This window comes from Nelumbo nucifera, chromosome 1 (genome assembly GCF_055504915.1).
Source record: "Nelumbo nucifera cultivar China Antique chromosome 1, China Antique-T2T, whole genome shotgun sequence".
NCBI lineage: Eukaryota > Viridiplantae > Streptophyta > Magnoliopsida > Proteales > Nelumbonaceae > Nelumbo > Nelumbo nucifera.
In genome coordinates, this window is record NC_142649.1 from 40,737,182 (window position 1) to 40,761,289 (window position 24,108).

General features: G+C 38.6%; 1 protein-coding gene and 1 long non-coding RNA gene across 4 annotated transcripts; one reads left to right on the forward strand and one right to left on the reverse strand.

Annotated features, from left to right (window-relative positions):
- The first annotated feature begins 259 nt into the window (after positions 1-259).
- LOC104588979 (AP-5 complex subunit mu-like) lies at positions 260-12,527 on the forward strand. Of its 2 annotated transcripts, XM_088902461.1 has the most exons (6): positions 260-589; positions 1,289-1,581; positions 1,705-2,603; positions 3,802-3,858; positions 4,325-4,372; positions 12,069-12,527. In XM_088902461.1, the coding sequence occupies exons 1-6, from the start codon at positions 558-560 to the stop codon at positions 12,156-12,158; spliced, it is 1,419 nt and encodes a 472-aa protein (XP_088758587.1). In that variant the 5' UTR covers positions 260-557; the 3' UTR covers positions 12,159-12,527. The 2 variants fall into 2 exon arrangements, with proteins under 2 accessions (XP_088758587.1, XP_088758582.1); XM_088902456.1 differs by lacking the exons at positions 4,325-4,372; positions 12,069-12,527 and having other exon boundaries at positions 3,802-4,305.
- Positions 6,184-11,524, reverse strand: LOC104588975 (uncharacterized). 2 transcript variants are annotated; one of them, XR_733885.3, is made up of 5 exons: positions 11,213-11,524; positions 10,718-10,837; positions 9,236-9,588; positions 8,744-8,793; positions 6,184-6,364 (listed from the first exon to the last, which is right to left on the reverse strand). It is a non-coding gene; the product is annotated as an uncharacterized LOC104588975 (long non-coding RNA). The 2 variants fall into 2 exon arrangements; XR_733886.3 differs by lacking the exon at positions 10,718-10,837 and having other exon boundaries at positions 11,213-11,521.
- Positions 12,528-24,108: the final 11,581 nt, after the last annotated feature.

Genomic DNA, 24,108 nt, shown 5'->3' on the forward strand with positions numbered 1-24,108 from the left:
CAACACTTGCGGACCCCCTCTTTAACAAAGATGTTGCATTAGTATGATTTGGAGGAATATTATTCATTCATGTTGCCAACCCCCATAGGTGGGTGGGTTAAGGCATTAAATGATGTCAGTTTTTTTTTTTTTTGCTATCTTTTATTTACTAACTAGTTCATTGTTCTGTGGCTAGTAAGACCTAGAACCATTTCTTCTAGGTATTTTGGGGCTTCCCTCAAGATGTAGGACTTCATGACATTATGGCATTCTGCCTTGTTTGGCTCTTGAGACAGGCTTATATGGAGATGCAATCTAAATGCCTGGGTTGTTTGGTCAGAGAAATAGAAGGATTTTTCATTTTTAAAGATAGAAGTTGCAAAATCCGGGCAGTTATTGGCCTTATCAAAGTAAAAAGTAAGAAATGCTTATTGGGTGATCACCGGATCTATCATCATGGAGTTGGTTCCCTTTTGAGTTGGAGTCAAGCAGTCAGCTTTGGTTTTCACAAAGAGGTCATAGGGATTGGTTCTCTTTGCCTCATTCATCAAGTTTGTTGATTAGGATGTTCCACGAGGATGCTTCATGACATGAAAGAACTGTGCACAAGGTTAGACTCTTGGAAAACAGCCTGAACATTTTTCCTGGATCCAACGGTTGGCTGTTGTTCTTGTGGATCTCTTAGAAAATAGAGGATTGGTGGCTTTGATTTTTTGTTACTAAAATGAAGTGGCAATTCCTGCAAGAAATGATTATTTAACCTAGACAGCCCATCTGTATAGTGGGTGATAGATTTGGTTAATCTGATTATTTGGCTAGGCTGATCAATGTTCGCATGTATGTAATGAACAAAAAGTTCTAAAAAGAAATACAGAAAAGAAAACTTTGTTTCTTGACTATAAAGAATTAAGGACTCATCCATCTTCCTTCACAGAATAACTGGACCATTTGACACTTGTGCTTCTCAACTCTTTGGACAGAAAGGAGTGAGAATGATTTAACTAATTATAGAACCCTAATGGTAACCAGAAAGAAAGAAACTCCTAAAGGAATCAATGGATTGATGACAGTATTGTGGGAATTATTCTGCTGATGAGTAGGGCTTCAAATTGGGTTGCCCAACTTGAAGAATTTCAACTACATTGTGCTCAGGTTAGGGTCTGGGACAATTGAAATTTTAACAAATTCCCAACCCAACCTGACCCAAGTTGTACCTTAAATGAGAAATTGTTATTACTCAGACTGATGTATTAATAGCACCTGCAATATGCTCGGGACATGTTTCACAGTTTTTCTTTCCATTTTACAGGGCATTTATGGTGGGACATGCTATTGGTGATGTAATCACTGGTGATTTGATGGAACCTGATATAGTTATAAGTGCGGCTCCTTCAGTTGGAGGATTGTTGGATTCTTTAACTGGCAGCATAGGGATTTCAAGCATTTCTGCAAGAGCAAAACCTGTGGCTGCACCAGTTGTGGCTTCCACAACTTCAGGCGCTGTTGTAACTGGAACTGCTACATTAGATGCTCCAAAGATAGGTTCAAGGCCATTTGACAAAGATGCACTGCGGACATTTATTAGTAGCTCATTACCCTTTGGTTGGTACTTTTTGTTATGGTTTTTCTCATCTCAAGTTTCTCTCATATGATCTTTTGTAGATCTTCCAGCAAGTTACTAAATATCTAGTTTGGGTTTTAATCTGTGTATTTATTCAAATATAGGGACACCTTTGGACCTTAACTATTCCAATATTTCTGCTATTAAAGTGAATGGATTTTCTTCATCAGATTTACCTCCTGCAGACCTAAGGCAACCAGCATGGAAGCCATACCTCTACAAAGGAAAACAGCGAATACTGTTTACAATTCATGAAACAGTTTATGCAGCATTGTATGACCGTGATGAAATTCCAGATGTTTTATCAATTTCAGGTCAAGTAAACTGCAGAGCAGAATTAGAAGGATTGCCTGATGTGTCATTCCCATTGACAGGGTTGAACAATGCTCACCTAGAGGTTTTATCATTCCATCCTTGTGCTCAAGTTCCAGAGCAAGGTGTAGATAAGCAGGGTGTGATGTTTTCTCCACCACTTGAGAATTTTGTTTTAATGCGTTATCAGGCATTCTGTAGCCTTGGACCTCCGATAAAAGGATTTTATCAACTTTCAATGGTCTCTGAAGATGAAGGTGCCTTCTTATTGAAATTATGCCTAATGGAGCGTTACAAGCCTCCCCTAACTATGGAATTCTGCACTCTGACTATGCCCTTTCCTAGCAGAAAGGTGGTTTCTTTTGATGGAAATCCTTCCATTGGTGCAGCTTCAATGACTGATCGTTCAATTGAATGGAAAATTGTTGCAAGTGGAAGAGGTGTTTCTGGAAAAAGTATTGAGGCAACTTTTCCTGGAACAATCAAGTTTGCACCAAGGTCAACTCAAAGATTGCCCTCTATGCTTAGGTCAACTCAAGGACATACATCTGAAGATGATAGTGATATTGAACCTGAGAATTCTAATAATATGGTAAACGTAGATGAATACTTGATGAAAAAGATGAACAAGGATCTTCCATCAGTTGATTTAGAAGAACCATTCTGCTGGCAGGCATACAATTATGCAAAGGTATGTATTATTTGTTTATCCCTGTGATTTGGTCAGCAAACTGCTGACCTGGGTGGTCGAACCGTCGACCTGGACAACGGTTTTTGGCCATTTTTTTGTGTTTTTTAATTTTATTTATTGATTTGAAAAAGAATAATATATTACAGAGTGGTTGTGCAGGACACCCCATCATGTCTAGGTCTGTTTATCCCTTCCCATGCTTCTATTTCAGTTATATCTTTCAATCTTACATCCTGGTTTATGATCCCCCAATTACAATTGATTGTAATTTTCACCCCATCTAGCTAAGAAATCTTCTAGACCATTTGCTGATCAATGAGTCCAGAAAAAAGATGCTCCCAACTTCTAGACCATTTGCACCCCATCTAGCTAAGAAATCTTCTAGACCATTCAGTTCTTCCTCCTCTCTCCTCTTTCTTCTAACTCTTAACCGGACAACATAAACTCATGTTGTTATTTTTATTTTCTTAGTCATCTGGTAAATTGGTGATACATTATTCATTATTCCCCCCATTTTCATTCATCTTGGTTTATGAACTTCTAGTTTTTTCATTTAAGGTAGGTAGGTGAAAACTGAGGGAAAGAACCCAACTCAGTGATGTAGCAGGGTCAATATCCCTATTGGTATAGTCTCCATTTTATTAATTATGCAAAAGAATAATCTATTGGTCATATTTTCATAAGACAATGCCTTCTTTTCTCTTGCTTCAAAAGCACTGGAGGCATGCTATACAGGAATTGGAACTTAGGTAGTCCCTGGTTTGCATTGGCAAGAGTTATTATGATCAATGGCCTCATACGATCAGTTGAATGTTACTATTTTCAGAGGTTTTAGGGAAGACCAAATCGGGGCCATATATTATTTTTTTTTTATCAGCGAACCATATATTCATTTTATGACAACTATCACACTCTGTTGCTTTGTCAATTGTATTAGTGAGAAACTGACAAGTATTTCGTAAATTAACATATTGGAGTGAGCACATGTTAAGCTCATAAGTGGTATTATTATCAGTATTTTTGCCTATTTTGTGTTGATAATTCACTTGGGGCACATATATTGAACCTGTAAAATTGCAGCAGCATTTAATTGAACACATTATATTAAATTAACAGTTAATCCAATCATGAACACAAGAAAGTTTTGGCTTTACAATCATCTAATGCCCTGGGATGATTGTTACTTCATGATTTACAGGTGTCCTTTAGGATTGTGGGGGCAACACTTTCAGGAATGACAATTGATCCAAAAACAGTAAGCCAAGTAATTTTTGATTGTTATAGTTTTCTCAAACTCCATTTCAATTGGTTAAACTTTGTTATGTCACCTTTGATCATTTATGTAACTTGCTTTGTTTACAAAATATTGCTGAAAACCAATGCTTTTAAACCATTATTGACCAAGACGGTCAGAATGTTAAACCTGTCACCTGGAGGAACAGCTGGGTTTGTTCAACTCTAAACCCACAAAACCTTAAAACCTGTTGGTGACCTAGGTGGGGTGAGGTGAATTATATCATGATTCTTTGAACAGTCTCTTTCGTTCAACTGCACTTCTGGCCCTTATTGAGTACTTTGGCCTTTTTTATATTTGGATGATAGGATTCCTTGCTGACTTGTATGGTTTAGTTTTTGGTTTGCCTGGATGTGCAAAAGGCCGTCGATACTTCTAAATCTTCATGGTTTTTATTACTATTCCAAATTTTATGTACGGTGTGCAGGTTAGCATTTATCCAGCTGTCAAAGCACCAGTGGAGTTCTCAACTCTGGTAGGCTCAGCTTAACTGAAACAGAAGCTTTTATTGCTAGTGTGCTTCTTATTTGTTTCTCCGAATGTTTATTGTCTAAATCAAAAGATTACATAAAAGTATGACTACACAACTGGTCTCAAGTTCTTCAACAAGGACAATAGATGGCCACAAAATCCCATTTTACCAAGTTCTTCAGAATACAACATACTAACTTTTCTTATGAGGAATTCATTCCTGGGTGAAATTAAGAAAAAAAAAATGAATGGGAAAGAAATTATGGTCGAAATATTATAGAAATCCCCCCTGGGCATGTAGGGACCAAATGATGCAGAGAAATGGCTTAGCAAATGCACTAGCTAGGTAGGGTGCAAAAGTAGGGACCAAATGTATAGGGAATTTGTATCCTAGAAGGAAGAAATTTGTAAGAGGTAGGCAGGATGGGGCCTAGCGTACATAAAAGGGTTGTCTCAAGACACATCCTGTATACATTTAAACATATGCATTATTTCTTGCTATACTTAATAAATCAATCTTTTGGTTGTTGCTGATAAAAAAAAAAAAAAAGGCATAATGATGCAGGTAAATTTGTCCATTTACATAATTACATGAATAGTCATTATCATTGACCTAACCCCAACTACAGAGCAGGCTAAGGCTGCATTTGGCATTCCTTATTTTAAGGACTTATCTCATTTTTTAAATTAAAAACTCAGTGTTCATAGGGGCATTTTACTAACAGGGAGACGAGTCCTTAAAATAAGGAATGACCAAATGCAGCATAAGTGGATCTTGTTCCTTTGGTTCTTCCCCCTTTAATACCATAACTTTTGCCCACTCTACTCTTACCACCAGAATGCTTTTACTTGTGTGCACGGCTGCACCAGATGCCCCTTTAGCCTCTTTGTCCTTTTAGAGTCTTAAAGGCTTCAACTTGCATAAGATCACTCTGTATCACTGATGTAGTCATTGGTCTCATTTGACATTACTAGACCATCATTGAAGATATGTACATATAAACTCAAACTGCATTACATTTCTAATGGTGGATGGTTATAAGCAGCATATGTAAGTTTTTTTATACCTTTTGTAAAGCATGTATGAACTTCTTTTAGCATGTATAATTGTCATTGCAGGACCTATAATTTATAAACTTCAAATTTCTACTGGTTTTACTGATTTTGGGAAATATATTAGTGGGAATATAAAGAGGAAAACTCAGCTTAGTGGAAGCAATCCTTTCACTTCAGTGCCATGAAATTGGAAGCCACTACAAGAAAAAAGGTCAAAGCCGATGGTCCTATGACCGCCGGCTTAGGTCTAAGGTGGCAGTCATGCGTCCTCCTTCTAAGAAGTTGCCGCCTTAGATTAGGACCGCCGGCTTAGGCTAAAATGACCGCCGCCTTTGATGGCTGGGCAAAGGCGGTTCAAGTTGCTCTAAAGCGGTGGTCTATTGGAGCCGCCGGGTTAGCTTTAATAAGGCGGCGGTTATGACCGCCGGCTTAGGTCCTAAAAGACCGTACCTTAGCTTTCTATCAAACTCCCTCGCGTTCTTAGGTGGCGGTCTGAACCGCCGGCGGTGTTAAATGACTGCCAGCTTAGGTGTGTTTGCAGCTAAACCGGCGATTGCATGACCGCTAACGTCGATTTTTTTTTTTCATTTTTATTTATACCAGGTTGATAGCTAAGCCGACGGACATGACCGTCGGCATAAACCTATTTTTTTCGAAAAAAAATCATATACCCACTTAATTGCAGGATTTTTGTGGTACATGAATTGTTTATTGTTTATTGATTTAGCATTTTCATACCTGTTTAATACAACAAAACCATTTGATAAAAATCAATTTAAAATGAGATCTATTAATTCAAAGATTATATATTAAAATATCCAAAAGACATTGTTCATATCCAATTGACATATAAATAGTACAAGAACTTAAAAAAATAATCAAATTCTCTAATAATGCAGTACATCTTCCAATGCAAATCCACTTAACATATTGGTTGAACCTGCAAATCAAAACATATAAATATTAGAATTATGTTCAAATATTTTAACTATAAAGATAGGATTAGTAACTAAAATTTACATGGGCTGAATTCTAAGCAATTAATTGGAATATCAATAGTAGTTCAAACCACATGTAAAATATAAGGCTTTGCACTCTAAACTGAGCCATATATATATACACATGCTTATTTGTCATGCCAATACATCTTTGATTTATTATATGCACTTTAGAGAGCCCAACTCACTAGGGTAATGATTATTAGATGAAGGTGGATTTAAAATTCTGCTTTTTCAGCAATGTGGAATTTGGAAGCATATGGAAGAAAAACCTTGTAAATTCTATATTTTACCAGAATTCAAATTCTTTCCAAGAATAGAGGTGTAGCCTAATTTCAAATCTACTCCCAAATCCAAATGCAGCCTAAATGAAATACAATATTGCATAAACTTAAAAGGCAATAGATGGATATTTTATCAAGCCCAACCAAACAAATTGATTATGCCTTATCTCTCTCAGAATCTTCAATTTTGAGTACAGTTCTTGCATGAAGACAGATTGTATGATAGTTCCTTAAATATAATTATCATCAAAGTATTTTTCAAGATTAAAGATCGATTGGAGATTCATGTTTCAAATGAATAATTTAAATTTCCTAGTTCCACAACCTCTGCTACAAAGCCTTGAGAATGATAAAGTTAAGTTTTATGCTCAAATAAAATAGAGATATTTTCCCTCTGGGTAAGTCACCATCATAAGATTATGGAATTTAGCAAACTACAAAAAAAAATGTGTTGTGGTTTTGGATTATGGAATTCAGATATGTATAAGATTTAAAGGAATTGGAGAAGAATGCAATACACTAGAATGAGACAGTAAAAGAAAATTGGAAGACTCAAATTGGTTATCACATTGTCCCATCTAGCCCTAGATTACCACATTCATATTGCCCCTATTTACTCCAGCCTTAGCCAAAGCATTTGTTGATCCTGGGCTCCACCAAGGAATTGGAGAGGAATGCAATACACTTGCAGCCACTTTCCTTGTTTCCCTTACCAGAAATCTTAACATCCAAGGTACCTTGCTCAGATGTTAACATTAACATTTTATTTCACCATAATCCTTTTGGAAGCAGAGATGGCCTGGATGGGTAATTGACCAATCTCTAGAGAACATGGTGGCAGAGCATTTGAAGTCGCTTTACTGCTGCAACTAATCAGTTCACCTATTGTATGAAGAGACACTAATACCACTACACACTTGAGTGATGGCCGAGGCTGTTGTCATATGGCATTAGTCCCCACACATACATAATTAGTTTTTTTCTTCTAATTCTCAGAGAAATTCAGAATGATTAAGCAATGGATACATGGTACTGAAAGGTGCTATTCTCTTGGGGGATGTGGTGTAGGTGTAGGTGCAGTGGATACATGAATTTCTCTGAATTTCTCAGTGCTATTCTCTTGGGGGATGTGGTGTAGGTGTAGGTGCAGTGGATACATGAATTTCTCTAAATTTATTCAGAGAAATTCAGAAATTCATTTCATATATTATAAAAATAAAACGTATGTGGGATGTGATGTAGGTGCTATTTTCTTGTTTGGCTCAAAGGTTTCATTCCCAATTATATATGTACAGGAATCAGATAATGGATCTGACCATGATATATATCAATATATGCCACGTCAGTCAGAATGATATGCATGACAAACACACACACATACCCCATTTATGTGTGTGGAATGGATCCTATCATGATTGGCCTGGTACCTATAATTGTAGACAAAGTAAATTTCCAAAATGTAAAAAGATCATTGATGGTAATAGAGAAATGGATAAAATAGGTGCATCCATAAACCCAATCTGTAGCTTTCTGTGTAAGCTTGCTCAAATATGAAATAAAACAAGAGAAAGAGAAAATGTTTTAATGAAAGCGTAATGGTTCATATAAGAACCCATTGAAACAAAAAATGTTTCATAGGAAATGTAAGGATATGAATTGATTTTAAATTTTTAAAATACCATTTTTTTCTTGGTACATCATATAACTCCTGTAGGGTGTGACCATTTTCTCGGTACTGTCACATCTAATATTAAGAGCCAAGAGTCTAGTCAGAAACAATTCAATGAATGACCATGTGATACAACTCCATGAGCATGAGAGAATACAAGACAGTAAACAAAAAACTTCAAGTTTCAATGCATTGTCATATGCATGATAAGGACCTTTCAAAACTTTGTGAAATGGTTACCACTTTCTAGCCAAATAAGCAAGAAGTTGCCATTCATTTTCAAGCCAAGGTAAGAATTATTGCAGAGGTAAGAATTTTCTTAGCTGTAAATAGAAAGATGTTAAGTTGTTAAAGGTGGGATAACATACTCTTCTTCACCAGAAGAGTCAATCGACTCCATGGATGTGTTCTTCCTGGTCTGTAAGAAAAATAAAAGGATTAAGAACAATATGTCAGAACTTTGATTCTAAGAATGAAACATCTCATATCCTAGTACTTAAGTAGGAATTGAGAATACTGATATCTTAGAAAGTATAAGAAACTTCTTATTTACACTAACTATTCTAAGTAAAAATGTTAGAACAACAATGCAACCACAAAGGGAAGCCAATTGTTGATTAGGGTTTGCAGAGATCAGTGTCAATGGTGTGACAAGATACTGACAACATTCAGATGGCCAAGTGCTCATCATGTATTATCCATCAAAATAAAGAAAGGGTAAATTACAAACTGCCACCCTATACTTAGGGTTTAGGGGGTGGTGACACATAGCCATCCAAACTTTGTTTTGCAACAAAGATCCCCTAAACTTCTGGGTTTCAGCACTACCACTGCTCTGTTAACAGGGTTGAACATCTTACAGTGTTCCTTCCCCAGAAAGTCGAGCGCTTGACATTGAAGCTGGAGCCATTTAGTTTACTTGCATGCTTCTCTGCACATAATTCAGGTCCAAGTGCAGGACAACTAGTCTCGGATCCATTGAAGACAGAATCTCTCCCATTGATTGGTGAGATTCATTGGCAGGTAAATTGCTACTACCATCCATCTCATTCATTGGGTTCTCACTTCCATTTGTCAATGTTCCTTGCTGCTCGTTATGTTCACTATTGGAATCTTTAATTGACTTATGAGAATCTCCATGTTGCTTCAAACTTGTTCCCGAAGTGTGATTGTCTCTAGGGGATTCAGTATCAGAATCATCACCTCCAAACACCTGTAGATTCATAATCATTGTACTAAATGACTAAAACAAAGAAATACAAAGTTGAACAAAAATTTGTTATGAATTAGTCAAAAAATCTGTTCCCAAGCAATGCAGAGGTCCTTTCTCAGTCTCTTTGCTAAACATATTGGAATAGCAATGTGTTCTCCCCAATGTGGCCAAAATATGATTTGCCACCTAAAGAAGAAACCCAATTCATCATTTTGTAAACAAATTCTCCTAAATAAACTCTTCAGTTCATGCTAAATACTTTTGCTCCCCACTAACACCCAAAACAAGGGAAACTAATAGGAACTTTTTCATGATTTGATTGTTGTTTGCAATTTATATGTCTCATCAGAAATTATCATCTAAATTGTTTAGGCCTACACATGGCATAAACTTTTGTTTATGTGTCTATGTTTACGTGCATAAGCATGCGTATATGACTATATGTTCACCAAAAAAAAAAGTATTTGCATATGCATATGTTAGCACACATTAAGTAGATTAAATCAAGCAAAAAGCATAAAGCTTAAGTTAAGTTTCACAAATTAAGTTTTCTCGTGTGATATTCCAGACAGTTCTAACAAAAAAAAAAAATGAATGACGAAATATGTTTAGGAGATGGCGTTAATTTCCGATGTAAGTGATATTTGCTTTTGTACCTTTAAATGGGGATCTGCAATCTACAACTAATTTGCAAAACATCATAATTATATCAAAAGTGCTCATAACATTGTCAAAAATTAAGTTCACAAGAAACAACACTAAAATTTCAATACCGTCAGAAATCTCATACACAAAATATGAGCAGGTACAAGAAAAAAAAACAACATAAACAAAAACTCCATTGACAATAAGCTGTGAATTCATAATTCCATTATTTCATCCTGGAGTAATGGATTCATGTTTTCCATCATTTCACCTATTCACCGTCCATTTGATCTCAAATCAGACTAAATTGAAACAAAGATGATTGAAATAAGTAAATGCAGATAATGTCATAATCACTAGAGAGGAAAGCACTCAAAGATCAAATAGATTATTTAAAGGGGGGAAATGAACTAGAACCTACAAAACCATTAAAAAAAGGCAGTGAGAAACCATAAAAAAATAGAATACTAAGAAAAAGACTCACTTAGAGCTTCTCGATTGATTTCTTCATACAGTACGGGACAAGGAAGATTCAACTAATCAATTTTCTCCACAGCCTTGGGCTCATTACCCTTAGAGGGTGCAGGAGGAGGAGGAACAAAACCTACGTGGGAAGCCATAATTCACTTCTAAAATCAGAGAAAATAGTGAAGAACAATATGAACATGAAGCGCGTCGATGGAGAAGGTTTTTTCTACTAGAAACTCCACTGAAACAAATTTAGGGCAACAAAACAGAAGCAGAGGGTTTGTTAAGCTGAATAGGTGGGCACATTAAGAGGAAGGAGGGCATAGGTTAAGGAAAAACTCTCCTCATTGGGGTTTTCCATGGCCACAAACAGATTCTGATCGAAGAGAAGAAGGCGGGAAAAATGATGCTCTGGGCTCCTAAGGGTTTTTCATCGAAAACCCTTCCCTTATACCCTTTGACCTCCTGCTTTAAAAGTATAATTGTTAAACCAAGAAGGATATGGCATTACCTTCTCTTCTCCTACTCGAACGAATAAGGGTCGATGTTGACTTGGATATCTCCAAATTGAAAGAAATCTTCACCCTTCTCAAGCAAAGTTGATGTTGGATTTGGAGTCGCATAACACTTGTAACCCTAGATTTCCTTCTCAATCTCTATGTGAGCAGTGGTTCTCCCTATACAATATTCTTCTTCGTCAAAAAAACTATTATCCGGTTCTTTGCAAGGAGACCTTTTGTCTCGTTGAACAAGAAGTGGAGAGTGCGTGAGAGAAGTATTTTTGGCTTCCCCACATCCTTTTGTTAGACCGGTTGAAATCTGGTTTATTTTTAAAAGCGTCATGTCTATTCTCTTAGACCGTCGTGCCTGTTCTTAAATTCAATAAAGGCGAAAGATCCCCGCCTTAGATATTAGTATAGCGGCAGTCAGAAAGACCGCCGACTTAGGCCATTTTTCTTGTAGTGAGCTGACTTATTATACATGTTGCTTTGGTGGAGAATGAGAACAATATGAAATTGTTCTAGGCCATTTATTTCTAAACCAGTGTACAATTTAGGATCGAGTGAGTAGCTACTGGTTGGGCTATGTTGAATACTTCTGGATCCCCTTTTTATATCACTACAATGCATGCCGATAATCAAATAGGAGGCTGAAAAGCTATGGCTATGGCCGGCCATTCATGAAAGGGTTGAAGACTCAGTTTAACAAAAGATATTGGCCCTTGGTAGAGGGGAAATGTGAAACAGGATTCATGGGTTGTAAGTTGGGATAGTTATGTTGTTTTTCCTCTTTTTATTGCCTGTGCATGTGATGTGTGTTCTAGGATGTTTCCACCATTTTTACCTGCCATGATTTGGGTGTTACAGGTTTCCTCTGGAGATTATATATTTTGGAATACCTTGGGGAGATGCCCCTTCGCCGCTTCACCTACAGTACAGAGAAAGGACCGCAAATGAGGGCGAACAGAATTTCGTGCATTCATTGAAAAGGTGTTTTATGTTTTCCAATGAAATAACCTTACTCCTGTGTTTTAAATGGGAGCCGAACAGGAAAGCATGTTGCGTTGCAAACTTGCAACATCCGGGTGTAGAGCGTTTTAGGTGATGTTTGGCATCAGAGAAAGCGGTGCTTCAAACAACGCCTTCTTATTTGGTATCGTTTTTACAGAAAAAGTGTTGCTTTAGACCACGCCTTGAAAATCGAGTAAGTGTAGTCTGGAGCAACACCAAATTCAATGTTTTTTGAGAAAATGACACATGACTGCCAGCGTTGCAATGATGTGGCATCAATTGGCATCATCTTGGATGTTGGATAATATAGATCAATGTTTAAAATGTTATTGCCAGCACTGATACCAAACAAAACCAATGTTGTTTTCTTGTGGCAACACCGATTCCAAACAAAAATAAGCACTGTTTTCTGAGAAAACAATGTTTACAACTCTATATGCCCAATACCGTTTTTATGAGAAAACGGTGCAATGTTCCCAACACAGATGCCAAACACCTACTTAATCATCTCAATTTCAAATAAAACATTGGGAATACGAGTACTAATATTTTGGGTGTGAGTCGTGCAACTACGTAAGGGATATTCATTCCCTCTTTAATTACTTTGGGTAAAATATAAAAACTTCCCCTTTATTTCAATTTTAACAAATATTTCCCTTGAACTTATAAAAAACATGACAAAAACCTCCCTTCTATTAGTGACCTAGACAGAAAACATTAGATGACGCATCGGTATTTTTTTCAAATACCAGTTATACCCTTCTATAAATTATTTTATACAATTTTACAAAAATGACCTTATTTGAAACTCAATAAAAACCTCTTTTTGATATCTTTATCCTCTTAGGGGGTGTTCTGTAGTGTTAATGAGAAACTAGTGGGCGTGAATTGCTCCACACTACACCTTGTGGCAGGGACCAATCCACATCACACCATAGTTCACAATTGTTCTAAAATATAGATAGATTGTGTGGACCGGACCAGTCTACCAATGGTGGTGTTCTGTAGGTGTGCACACTTTTTGATTCCATGTATCTTATATACATTTTATGGGGGATTTACACAATCTATCATAAATGTCTAATTTTTTCATTTTATATGGTAAATAAATTCAAAAAAAGGCATCAATAAATTAATATGTAGGCAATAATTTTATTTTTAAATAATTAAAAATATTGTTTTAAATATTAAAAAAATATTATTTTAAATATTACTTTATTGATAAAAATATTAAAAACTTAATATTTAAATAATGAAAAAATAGTGGAGAAGGAGAACCATCGGACTTGTGCTAGAATTAACATTAAAAACTATTACTTTATTGATAAAATATTAACATTTTAAAATTTAAAAATTATTAAAAGATTAAATAAAATGGGGGTGCATTTGGTTCGCGGACATGACCAAAATCGGAATCGGAATCATCTATTCCTGGCATCTGTTTGGTTTTCAGGAATCGGAATCGGATTTTGATTCCTGTTGTTTGGTTCAACTAGAAGCTGGGATCGGAATCAGCCTTTTAATTCTGCCCCTATTAAAAGAACCTCAAAAATTAGTAGTACATCTTCAAGCGTAATGCTGGCTTATCATTTGCTTGTTAGACAGTTGTATGCCCTTAGCTCCAATCAGATTGATGTACTTATGACATTTATTGTAAATGAATAAAGTGTGATGAGAGTAGAATTTATCACATTTTTATCCCCAAATATTCTGTCTTGCATACTTAATTAGTACTTAATTGGACTCATATTTCTTGTATTTCGGTTCAAGGCATGAAAAAAGGCATCAGGAGCAAAGAAAGGCAAATTAGATGATTTTTCACAGTTTCGGCACCGTTTAGTAATCTGGGCCTAACTCTCATATCCGAGATCTGATTGAGGTGATTCAAGACCCACTGGAAAGATAAGAGAAAAAGCCACAACTTTTGTGTTTTGGGCTTTTACAGATTCGGCCTGAATCGAAGCCAAATCTGAGCCCGAAGTCAGGGAAAATTCATAGGAAGGCCCAATCCGCAACTGAAACCCAACTTGCAAAAAAGCCTAGCAGCAGCCCAATTCGCAGAGGAGGTCTAATATGAATCCAAGAACAAAAAACTGAGAAGAGTCCTTCCAGATCTAAATTCTTGATGTAATCTTAGAAAGATAAAGGGATTGAGTTCACTAGATAAAAAGATAAGAGTAGGATTAGACTAGGACTTTCTATTCTTGCAAGATAAACTTCAAGAGGAAGTAGGAGACCACCCCCCCCCCCTCCTTTAAGCTATATAAAGGGGGGGGGGGGGTGGACCAGCTTTAGGCATCACTCAATCTGTGGATTGAATCAAGAAGCAAAGGAGCAATCAATCAAGAAAGGAGAAAACAAATCAAGAAACTTGGGGAAGGTGATCAAGAATTCCAGAAACCTCAAGAAGAAGGTGGCGACAAGAAGAGGAGATCTCAGCACCATGGGCGAATTCAAGAGTTCTTTCTTTCCCTTTGTTTGCTTTAATTCTTTTATCATGAACTGATTTGTTTCTTGCTAGGGCTGTGGAAAGCCTAACCAGATTAATGAATATATTTTTATCTTTATGATTTATCCAAAATTGTGATTTTCATATAGTCTATGAATTATTGTGCTTAATGCAATTAAGAGCTTTGCCACCTCTTAATTGATTTGGGTTATGTGAATGAATCGAGAGAGGAATTCACATAATCGATTGAATAGTTCATAGTGTGAATCGAATGGTATATAGAATATATATATATATATATATATATATATATATATATACATGATTCATCTGAATTTAATGGTTTTCCTTGGATTTAATGCACTTCCATCTTGAGAGCTCTACTCGAGAGATCAAAGGGTTACCTGATGGGCGTAGTTTTAGTATATCTCGAGAGAGAATATTAAATAAAATTGGAAAGACCTCAACTTATAGGAATGACAAGTAATCTTGGTTAATCGAATCCATTAATATTCATTACATTGGTTAGGTGGACCAAAAGCCCTGGCGCTTTCATCCATTGCATATTCAGTTAGTGATCACCCTTGCTTCTATTTTCTTTTTCTAGTTTTTATTTTCAGTAGTTCTTGCTCAAATCTGAATTTCGATTGTCCACATAATTAGGGAAGACTGTGGTTCTAATACTTATTTTGTTAAATCCCCATGGGAACGATATTTTTATACTACTTGATAACTAGTACACTTGCTAGGGTTATATTTATAACTATCAAAGTGCATATTTGATTCATGTTCTTGTGGTGTGTTTTTATGTAATACCCTTAAACTGAACACTTAATGACACTCGTGTTAGTTTAAAATGTTCATAGCCATTGGATAAGTCTAGAGAGATTTATCTTGCTAAGGCCAACACTGGTGTGCTGCCAAGTGTTGGGGTCGTCTATCTCAGCTGCCAGGGTGAGACCCAAAGCACATGCAGTGTAGGATAACTTGAAACCTTGAACCGGACCAGATTTCCAGTATTGCCCTGTACATTGGAGATTAGTGGGCAAAACTGGAAAGTTACACCAGACCCCTACACTCGATTATGATACTGCACTAGGTGTCGGATTGAGCTATCTTTGATATGCTAATCAGTGAGATCCTTAGAGGGGGTCAAAACCTGGGTATGTTGGGATAGTCCGAGAATTCATCTGAGTGTGTGATCATAGTGACAGGATCAGCCCCTTTGTCGAATAAAGGTAATGATCAGGGATGCACTCTCTCTGATGGAAACCAAGACTGCCGGCAGCCGATTTCAATCGTTGAGATTTGTTTTGCAAAATATATTTTATATGAGATATAAAAGTATATATATATGTTACAGTTTCAAATTGTTTGCAAAAGGGTTTTAATTCCCGGGATCCATGTGAGAAGAGAGTGTAGCACTGTTCCTTGCAGCCGAGGGAGAGGTCCTCTCTTGTCAGGTAGTGTTTGATCAATATGGGCGGAGAGGTTAAGTGTAAGACCATTGAGGGTAATACCTGATGGGCTAATCTTGCATATGCCCACAGTCCCTGGGTGTTACAAGGTGGCTTGGCCCAATGACCACTTAGTGTAAATGTTGGGCCCATAGAGTCCATGTGATGGGCTGAGGGGGTTCACTGGGCTTTCCAGTGAATTCGGCTAGGCCTTGTAACAAAGGCTGGGCCGGACCCTTGTGGCTAATGTGTAGATCAATGCTTGGGTCCCACGCCATACAAGGAAGCCCAACTGGGTAGCAATTTAGAAGGCTAAGTGAGCACATACTCTTATTGGGCCTAAAGTCCATTTCGAACTAGGATGATTTGATCAGTTAATTAAAGGGTAGAATTTGAGATTAGATTAGCAGATAGGATAGGGTCTTACCCTATCCACTTAGAGAGTCCAAATCTGAATACAGATTCAGATCTGGAATCCTCCTAATCAAATTAGGAGAGGGTTGATCTAATCTGCAGATAAGATAAGGATCTATCATTATCTCTTAAGGGGAACTCATATCCAAATATGATTTGGATCAACAACTCCTAATGGGATTAGGAGTTGATCCCTTTAAGGTTATAAAAGGAGAAGGGGGCGGCAGCAATAGAAGATCAATCACATTCAAAATTCAGAGAGAGAACACAACACCCAGTGAGACTGAGCTATTTTCTCCTTGCCGCCTCCTTCCTCCCGCTGCCATTACTGCCAGTTCGATTTCCTCTTTCTAGTAGGAGTGATCAAGATTGGATCTTGATATCAGTCTTTGGTGAAAGGCTGATTTGAAGGTGTGCTCACTGCCTCCAACGAATTCTTGTGAAGGGTTCGATTCTTTTGGAAGAACATTGTTGATTCTGCTCCATCCTACACTACGCCATCTTCAGTGGGAGCAGTCTTTGGTTCCTACCTTGGGCGTGAACACCTCCATTGGGAGATACTGCTTCTTTGTATCAGGTATATCCCTCTCCTGCTTCTGATTTCAGATCTGGTTTGGTTTATGGTTCAAGATTGATCCTTGAAAATGCAGATTTTCTAAAACAGGGAATATGATTCCTAGATGAGGGGAGAGGAATTTTTTGAAATTTCGCCCAACCTACCGGCAAGGTTCGGCCATCCTTATGATGGATCTCTAATCCCTTCAGTGGTATCAGAGACTGGTTCAAGTCCTGAACCGAATTAATGCAGATCTGAACCTGCGCAAATGGGCAAAAGGCGTTCTACCCGATTTGCGTAGATTAGGGTTTTTTCTGAAAAATTGTTTTTCAGATAGAGGGCAATTGATCTGAAATTAAATTTTATAAATCTGAATTTTATTTAGAATTGTTCTTTATAATTTTCTTTATTTATGGGTTGTTCGTATAACTGGAGATCGAAATCTTGATTGGCGTAGAAAACTACGATTTGTAGTTTCTTGATTTATTACATTTGGTCTATAAAATATTTTTTTATTTATTTTTAGACTGAATGTCTAGGATTCGATCTGATGTAATATTAATACAAATTTTAGGGTTTCTGTTTTTATTATTTTTGGATCGAAGATGGCGCAGGAAGGAGATTTCGCAGATGGGGATATCGCAATCTGCGATTTGCAGTTTATGAAACTGCATTCTGTAGTCTAACCTCTGTTTTGCAGGATGTGATGTGCGAACAACCCTCTTTGACTGATTCTTGCTTTTCTTTTATCAGTATTTAATTTCAGATCATTTCTTGAATTAAATCTTTAATTAAAGATCAAACCCTAGACCCATTCGAACCAGATTAGTCCAAACTGGTTGGACCGAATCTAGGGTTCAATGGAGGCTGATTGTCAGCCCTAATTTCCCACTGATGGGCCTAAGGATTGATAATTAATTAAGAGTTTAATTCAGCCCAACCTTAAGGCCCAGTTTTAAATTGTTAAAAATGCTAAAATCCCACTTTTGTAGGAAAGCTATATGGGCCGAACTACTAAACCCTAATTCGGCCCATATACCTAGATAATGTTAATTGTTAATGTTATGTATTAAAATGGTCTTTAATTATGGGCCTTACAGATATTTAATTGATTGGATCAACTTATCCCTGCATGTAATGTATGGATGTGTGATGTGCAACATACATGGGCCATAAGTACTTGGTCCATGCAGATACGACAGTAGCTCTTGCGCACACCGTGGCTGAATGCACATCATTTCCATGGTGTCCCTAAAGATCATTGGATGATCTTCCTCAGTGGTGGGCCCCACACCTCCTGAAGAGGACACGTGCGGAACCCTAGCCGATTAGGGCCCACCGAAATCTGGCTTTATGAAAGTTAGCGGGAGCCACTCTGGTTTGACCTAAATTAAGCTAGGGCATAATTATTGTTTCCTCCAGTAATATGAGTGCATGTGATAGGGAGATTCATATGATGAACTCTCTAAAGGCCATCCATCATTAGCATGAAGATGGGTCCTTCAGTAATGAGGAAACGCACCAGAAAATGGGTTATTCATTTGCTATTGGATTTGTCTGAGTGTTTCATAAGATGATAGGGGCGTCATAGACCGATGTGGGAGGGCTTCACCAGAAAATGGGAACTCTCCCACGGTATCTTGGCATTCATGAATATGATGGGTAAGCACTCACTGGACAGAAAGGTTTAACCTAAAATGGCTATTAACCTTGTCTGAAAGAGGCCAAAGGGAAAACTCATATGATGAGTGGATATGATCCTTCACAGAAAGGTGGTGGGGTTTTGCAACTGAAACAGTTGGCTCCATGCACCCTATGTGGTTTCCCACATTTCCAGAGACAAGTCGCTATCTCCGTCACTGAGATAGGAGGGAAATCTCAGAGATGAACAAATGGGAATGAAACATAGATTAAAAGCCATATCTATGTAATGAACATGAATCAAATTAGGTTGTGGACTAATGTTTGCTCTTTTATCAGAAAATGACAAACAGACAATTTGCAAAGCTTCTTGATGACAACAAGCTTAAGGGCCCAAACTATGCCGACTGGTACCAAAACCTTATGCTGGTCTTAAACTCTGAGAAGTTGGATAAGGTAGCCAAAAATCCTACCCCGGATCGTCCGGGAGATTGGGCTTTTAAGGCCTGGAGAAGATAATACCAAGAATGGGAGAAGAAAAACTCCCTTGCCCGCTACTATATCATTGCCTCGTTGGATAATCCAATACAGAGGCAGTTTGATCAGATCAAACTTGCCAAGGACATATTGGACAATCTCAAGACAATGTATGAAGAGCAGAACCGTTCTACTCGACAGAAGGTCTTGAAACAGTTCATGACTGCGCAGATGTCCAAGGGCCAACAGGTTCACGACCATTGTCTTTGGATGATGGGTTATATCAACGAACTGGAGGCTCTTGGATCCGGGCTGGATCTGTTAACCCAGATTGATGCTATTATCAACTCTTTGCCTCCGTCCCTCAATCCATTCATCATGAATTACAACATGAACAAGCTGAATGTCAGCTTGCAGGAACTTAACAATATGTTGCAGAGGGTCGAAGAATTGATTAAGAAGGATGAGCCAATTACCATGCTTGTTGAAACAGGAAAATCGGGCAAGAAGAAGAGGGCAAAGAGAAAGCCTCAGAAGAAGGCCGCCAAATCCAAAAAGCAAAGGAAAGACAAGGCATCTGATGCCTGTCACTATTGCAAGCAGACCGACCACTGGAAGAGGAACTGTCCTCAATACCTAGAATCCAAGAAAGGTAATTTCAAATCTTGTGTCATAGAAACCAATTTGTTGGTTGCTTCTGCGTCCTAGTGTATTGACTCCAGGGCTTCAACTCATGCGTGTAACTCACTGCAGGGGTTCAAGGTAAGCAAAAGGCTGAGTGAAGGAGAAGTAACGCTTTACTTGGGGATTTCTGCAAGTGTTGCAGCTGCGGCTATAGGAACCGTAGAGTTGATTTTTAGAGAAGGAAAAATTATACTCAAATATTGTCTTTTTGTATAGAATTTAAGAAGAAATTTGATTTTTGTCTCAAAACTGTGTGCTGATGGTTATTCTGTCTTCTTTAGTAATACGATTACTATTAAAAGAAACAACAGATTCATCACATACAGGGAACTGGAGAACGGTCTCTATGTTCTACATCCTTCTCTAGAAACTAATGTAGCCGAAACTACGTCGGCTGATATCCCCAAGAAAAGGATCCGTGATACCGTAAATCCCACGTGCCTGTGGCATTACCGACTTGGCCATATCGGTGTTGAGCATATCACAAGGTTGGTAAAGGATGGTCCTATGGATTTTCTAACTGTAGAAGATCTTCCCACTTGTGAGCCTTGCTTTCAGGGTAAGATGACAAAACGACCATTTAACGGTAAGTCTGAAAGATGTACAGGCACGCTTGACCTTATACATAGTGATGTATGTGGTCCCCTGATTGTTAGGACTCGTAACCAGCATGTGTATTTCATAACATTTACCGATGACTATTCTCGGTATGGTTACGTGTACCTATGAGACACAAGTTCGAATCCTTTGAAAAGTTCAAAGAGTTCAGACAAGAGGTCGAGAAACAGTTAGGGAGACAAATCAAGGCCCTTCGATTAGATCAAGGAGGCGAATATCTCTCTGACGAATTCAGGGACTACTTGAAGGTCAATGGGAGTGTCACAGTTGGCTCCTCCTGCTACACCACAGCTTAACGGTGTTTCAAAGAAGAGGAATAAGACCTTATTGGATATGTTCCAGTCACTTCTCGTACACTCAGATTTACCCACGTCCTTTTGGGGTTACGCATTAGAGACTGCGATATACGTGCTGAATCGGGTTCCAACCAAATCGGTTCCGAACACTGCATACGAACTTTGGACCGGAAAGAACGAATGTGGACAAGTTGGAATCCAAGACCAGCCGTTGCCTATTCATAGGCTACCCAAAAGGATCTATGGGTTACCTATTCTATGACCCAAGTGAGCAGAAGGTGTTCTGCAACCGAAATGCACAGTTCTTGGAGACTGATTACATCCTAGAATCACATCGTCAAGAAATAGTTCTTGACGAGGAGAGCTCAAGGTCAGTGGGAAATGTCCCACAGGTTCTAGGTATTGACCAACCTAGAAGATCTACCCGGGTGTCCAGGCCACCAGTCCATTTTGGCTATGACCAGGATAGTTACCTGGTGGAAGCCTTGACTAGTGAGGAGGATCCCGTGACTTATGCGGAAGCTATGTTGGACATAAATTCCCTGAAGTGGGTAGATGCCACGAGAGCTGAGAGGGACTCAATGGAGACCAATGGAGTCTGGACTCTAGTAGATCTGCCCTCTGGGGTAAAACCAATTGGTTGCAAATGGATCTATAAGAGGAAGAAGGGCCCCGATGGTAAGGTTGAGACCTACAAAGCTCGTCTTGTGGCGAAAGGGTATACTCAGAAAGAGGGCATCGATTATGAGGAAACGTTTTTGCCCATGGCCATGCTTAAATCCATTCGGATCCTACTAGCTATAGCAGCATACCATGACTACGAGATTTGGCAAATAGATGTCAAAATTGCGTTCCTGAATGGAGATCATACTGAAGATATCTATATGCAGCAACCGCAAGGTTTCATAGCTGCGGGTCAAGAACACATGGTACGTAAGTTAAATAGATCCATATATGGACTTAAGCAAGCTTCTAGGAGTTGGAACATCCGGTTTGACTCTATCATCAAAAAGTTTGAGTTTGAGTAGAATCCGGATGAGCCCTGTGTTTACAGGAAGTCCAGTGGGGATAAGGTTACGTTCCTGGTTCTGTATGTAGACGAAATTCTACTCATTGGGAATGACGTAGGAATGTTGACTACGGTAAAAGTATGGCTTTCACAGCAATTCCCAATCTGCCTACATTGACAAAATTGTCAAGAGATATAGCATGGAGAACTCCAATGAGGGAAATGTTCCTTTCAGGCACAGAGTCACTCTCTCTAAGGAGATGTCTCCCAAAACTTCTGAGGAGATTGAGGGCATGAAGGACATTCCCTATGCCTCAGCCGTAGGGAGCATCATGTATGCCATGCTGTGCACTCGTCCTGACATTGCTCAGGTAGTGAGTGTGGTAAGCAGATTCCAGGCCAACCCAAGTCAGGAGCACGGGACCGCTGTGAAAAATATACTGAAGTACCTTCGAAGGACAAAAGAGTTTTGTCTGGTATTCGATGGTAGCTCATTACAGATCCAGGGGTATACTGATGCCGATTTCCAGTCGGATCCAAATGATAAAAAGTCTACATCTGGGTATGTTTTCACGATAGGATCGTGTGCTGTTTGCTGGAAAAGCAACAAACAGGGGTCCATGGCAGACTCCACAACCGAAGCCAAATACATTGCCACAAGTGAAGCTGCCAAGGAAGCCATGTGGATGAAAAAGTTCGTTCATGAATTGGGAGTAGTTCCGTCCAACACATCACCCATCCCATTGTTGTGTGACAACAATGGAGCGATTGCTTAGGCTAAGGAGCCTCGAGCACACTCGAAGTTCAAGCACATCGAGAGGAAGTAACACGTACTACGGGAGATTGTTGGTAGAGGGGACGTCCTGATTCAGAGGGTAGCATCAGCGGAGAATGTAGCAGACCCATTGACTAAGCCATAGACATAGAAAGTGTTTGAGAAATACGTGGAGAGTATGGGACTCCGGCTTATACCAGATTGAACCTAAGTGCAAGTGGGAGTTGTTAGACAGTTGTATGCCCTTAGCTCCAATCAGATTGATGTACTTATGACATTTATTGTAAATGAATAAAGTACATATTTGATTCATGTTCTTGTGGTGTGTTCTGTGTAATACCCTTAAACTGGACACTTAATGAGACTCGTGTTAGTTTACAATGTTCACAGCCGTTGGATACGTCTGGGGAGATTTATCTTTCTAAGGCCGACACTAGTGTGCTGCCAAGTGTTGGGGTCGCCTGTCTCAGCTGCCAGGGTGAGACCCAAAGCACATGTAGTGTATGATTATTTGAAACCTTAAACCGGACCAGATTTCCAGTATTGCCCTAGACTTTGGATATTAGTGGGCAAAATTGGAAAGTTACACCTGACCCCTAGACTCGATTATGATACTGCACTAAGTGTCAGATTAGGCTGTTTTTGATATGCCAATCAGTGAGATCCTTAGAGGGGGTCAAAACCTGGGTATGTTGGGACAGTCCGAGAATTCATCTAAGTGGGTGATCATAGTGATAGGATCAGCCCCTTTGTCGGACAAAGGTAATGATCGGGGATGCACTCTCTCTGATGGAAACCAAGACTGTCGGCAGCCGATTTCAATCATTGAGATTTGTTTTGCAAAATATATTTTATATGAGATATAAAATTATATATATGTTACGGTTTCAAATTGTTTGCAAAAAGGTTTTAATTCCCGGGATCCATGTGAGAAGAGAGTGCAACATTGTTCCTTGTAGCCGAGGTAGAGGTCCTTTCTTGTCGGGCAGTGTTTGATCATTATGGGCTGAGAGGTTAAGTGTAAGACCATTGAGGGTAATACCTGATGGTCTAATCTTGCATCTACCCACAGTCCCTAGGTGTTACAAGGTGGCTTGGCCCAGGGACCACTTAATATAAGTGTTGGGCCCATAAAGTCCATGTGATGGGCTGAGGGGGTTCACTGGGCTTTCTAGTGAATTCGGCTAGGCCTTGTAAAAAAGGTTGGGCCGAACCCTTGTGGCTGATGTGTAGATCAATGCTTGGGTTCCACACCATACAAGGAAGCCCAACTAGGTAGTAGTTTAGAAGGCTAAATGAGCACATACTCTTATTGGGCCTAAAGCCCATTTCGAACTAGGCTGATTTGATCAGTTAATTAAGGGGGCGAATTTGAGATTAGATTAGCAGATAGGATAGGGTCTTACCCTGTCCACTCAGAGAGTCCAAATCTGAATACAGATTCCGATCTGGAATCCTCCTAATCAGATTAAGAGAGGGTTTATCTAATCTGCTGATAAGATAAGGATCTATCATTATCT

Bases quoted from the DNA above. Each gene is read 5' to 3' on its own strand.
- LOC104588979 (XM_088902456.1), top strand. From the start codon at position 558: ATGCTTCATGACATGAAAGAACTGTGCACAAG. The intron at 590-1,288 runs GTTAGACTCTTG...TCCATTTTACAG, and splicing joins ATGAAAGAACTGTGCACAAG to GGCATTTATGGTGGGACATG. The intron at 2,604-3,801 runs GTATGTATTATT...CATGATTTACAG, and splicing joins AGGCATACAATTATGCAAAG to GTGTCCTTTAGGATTGTGGG.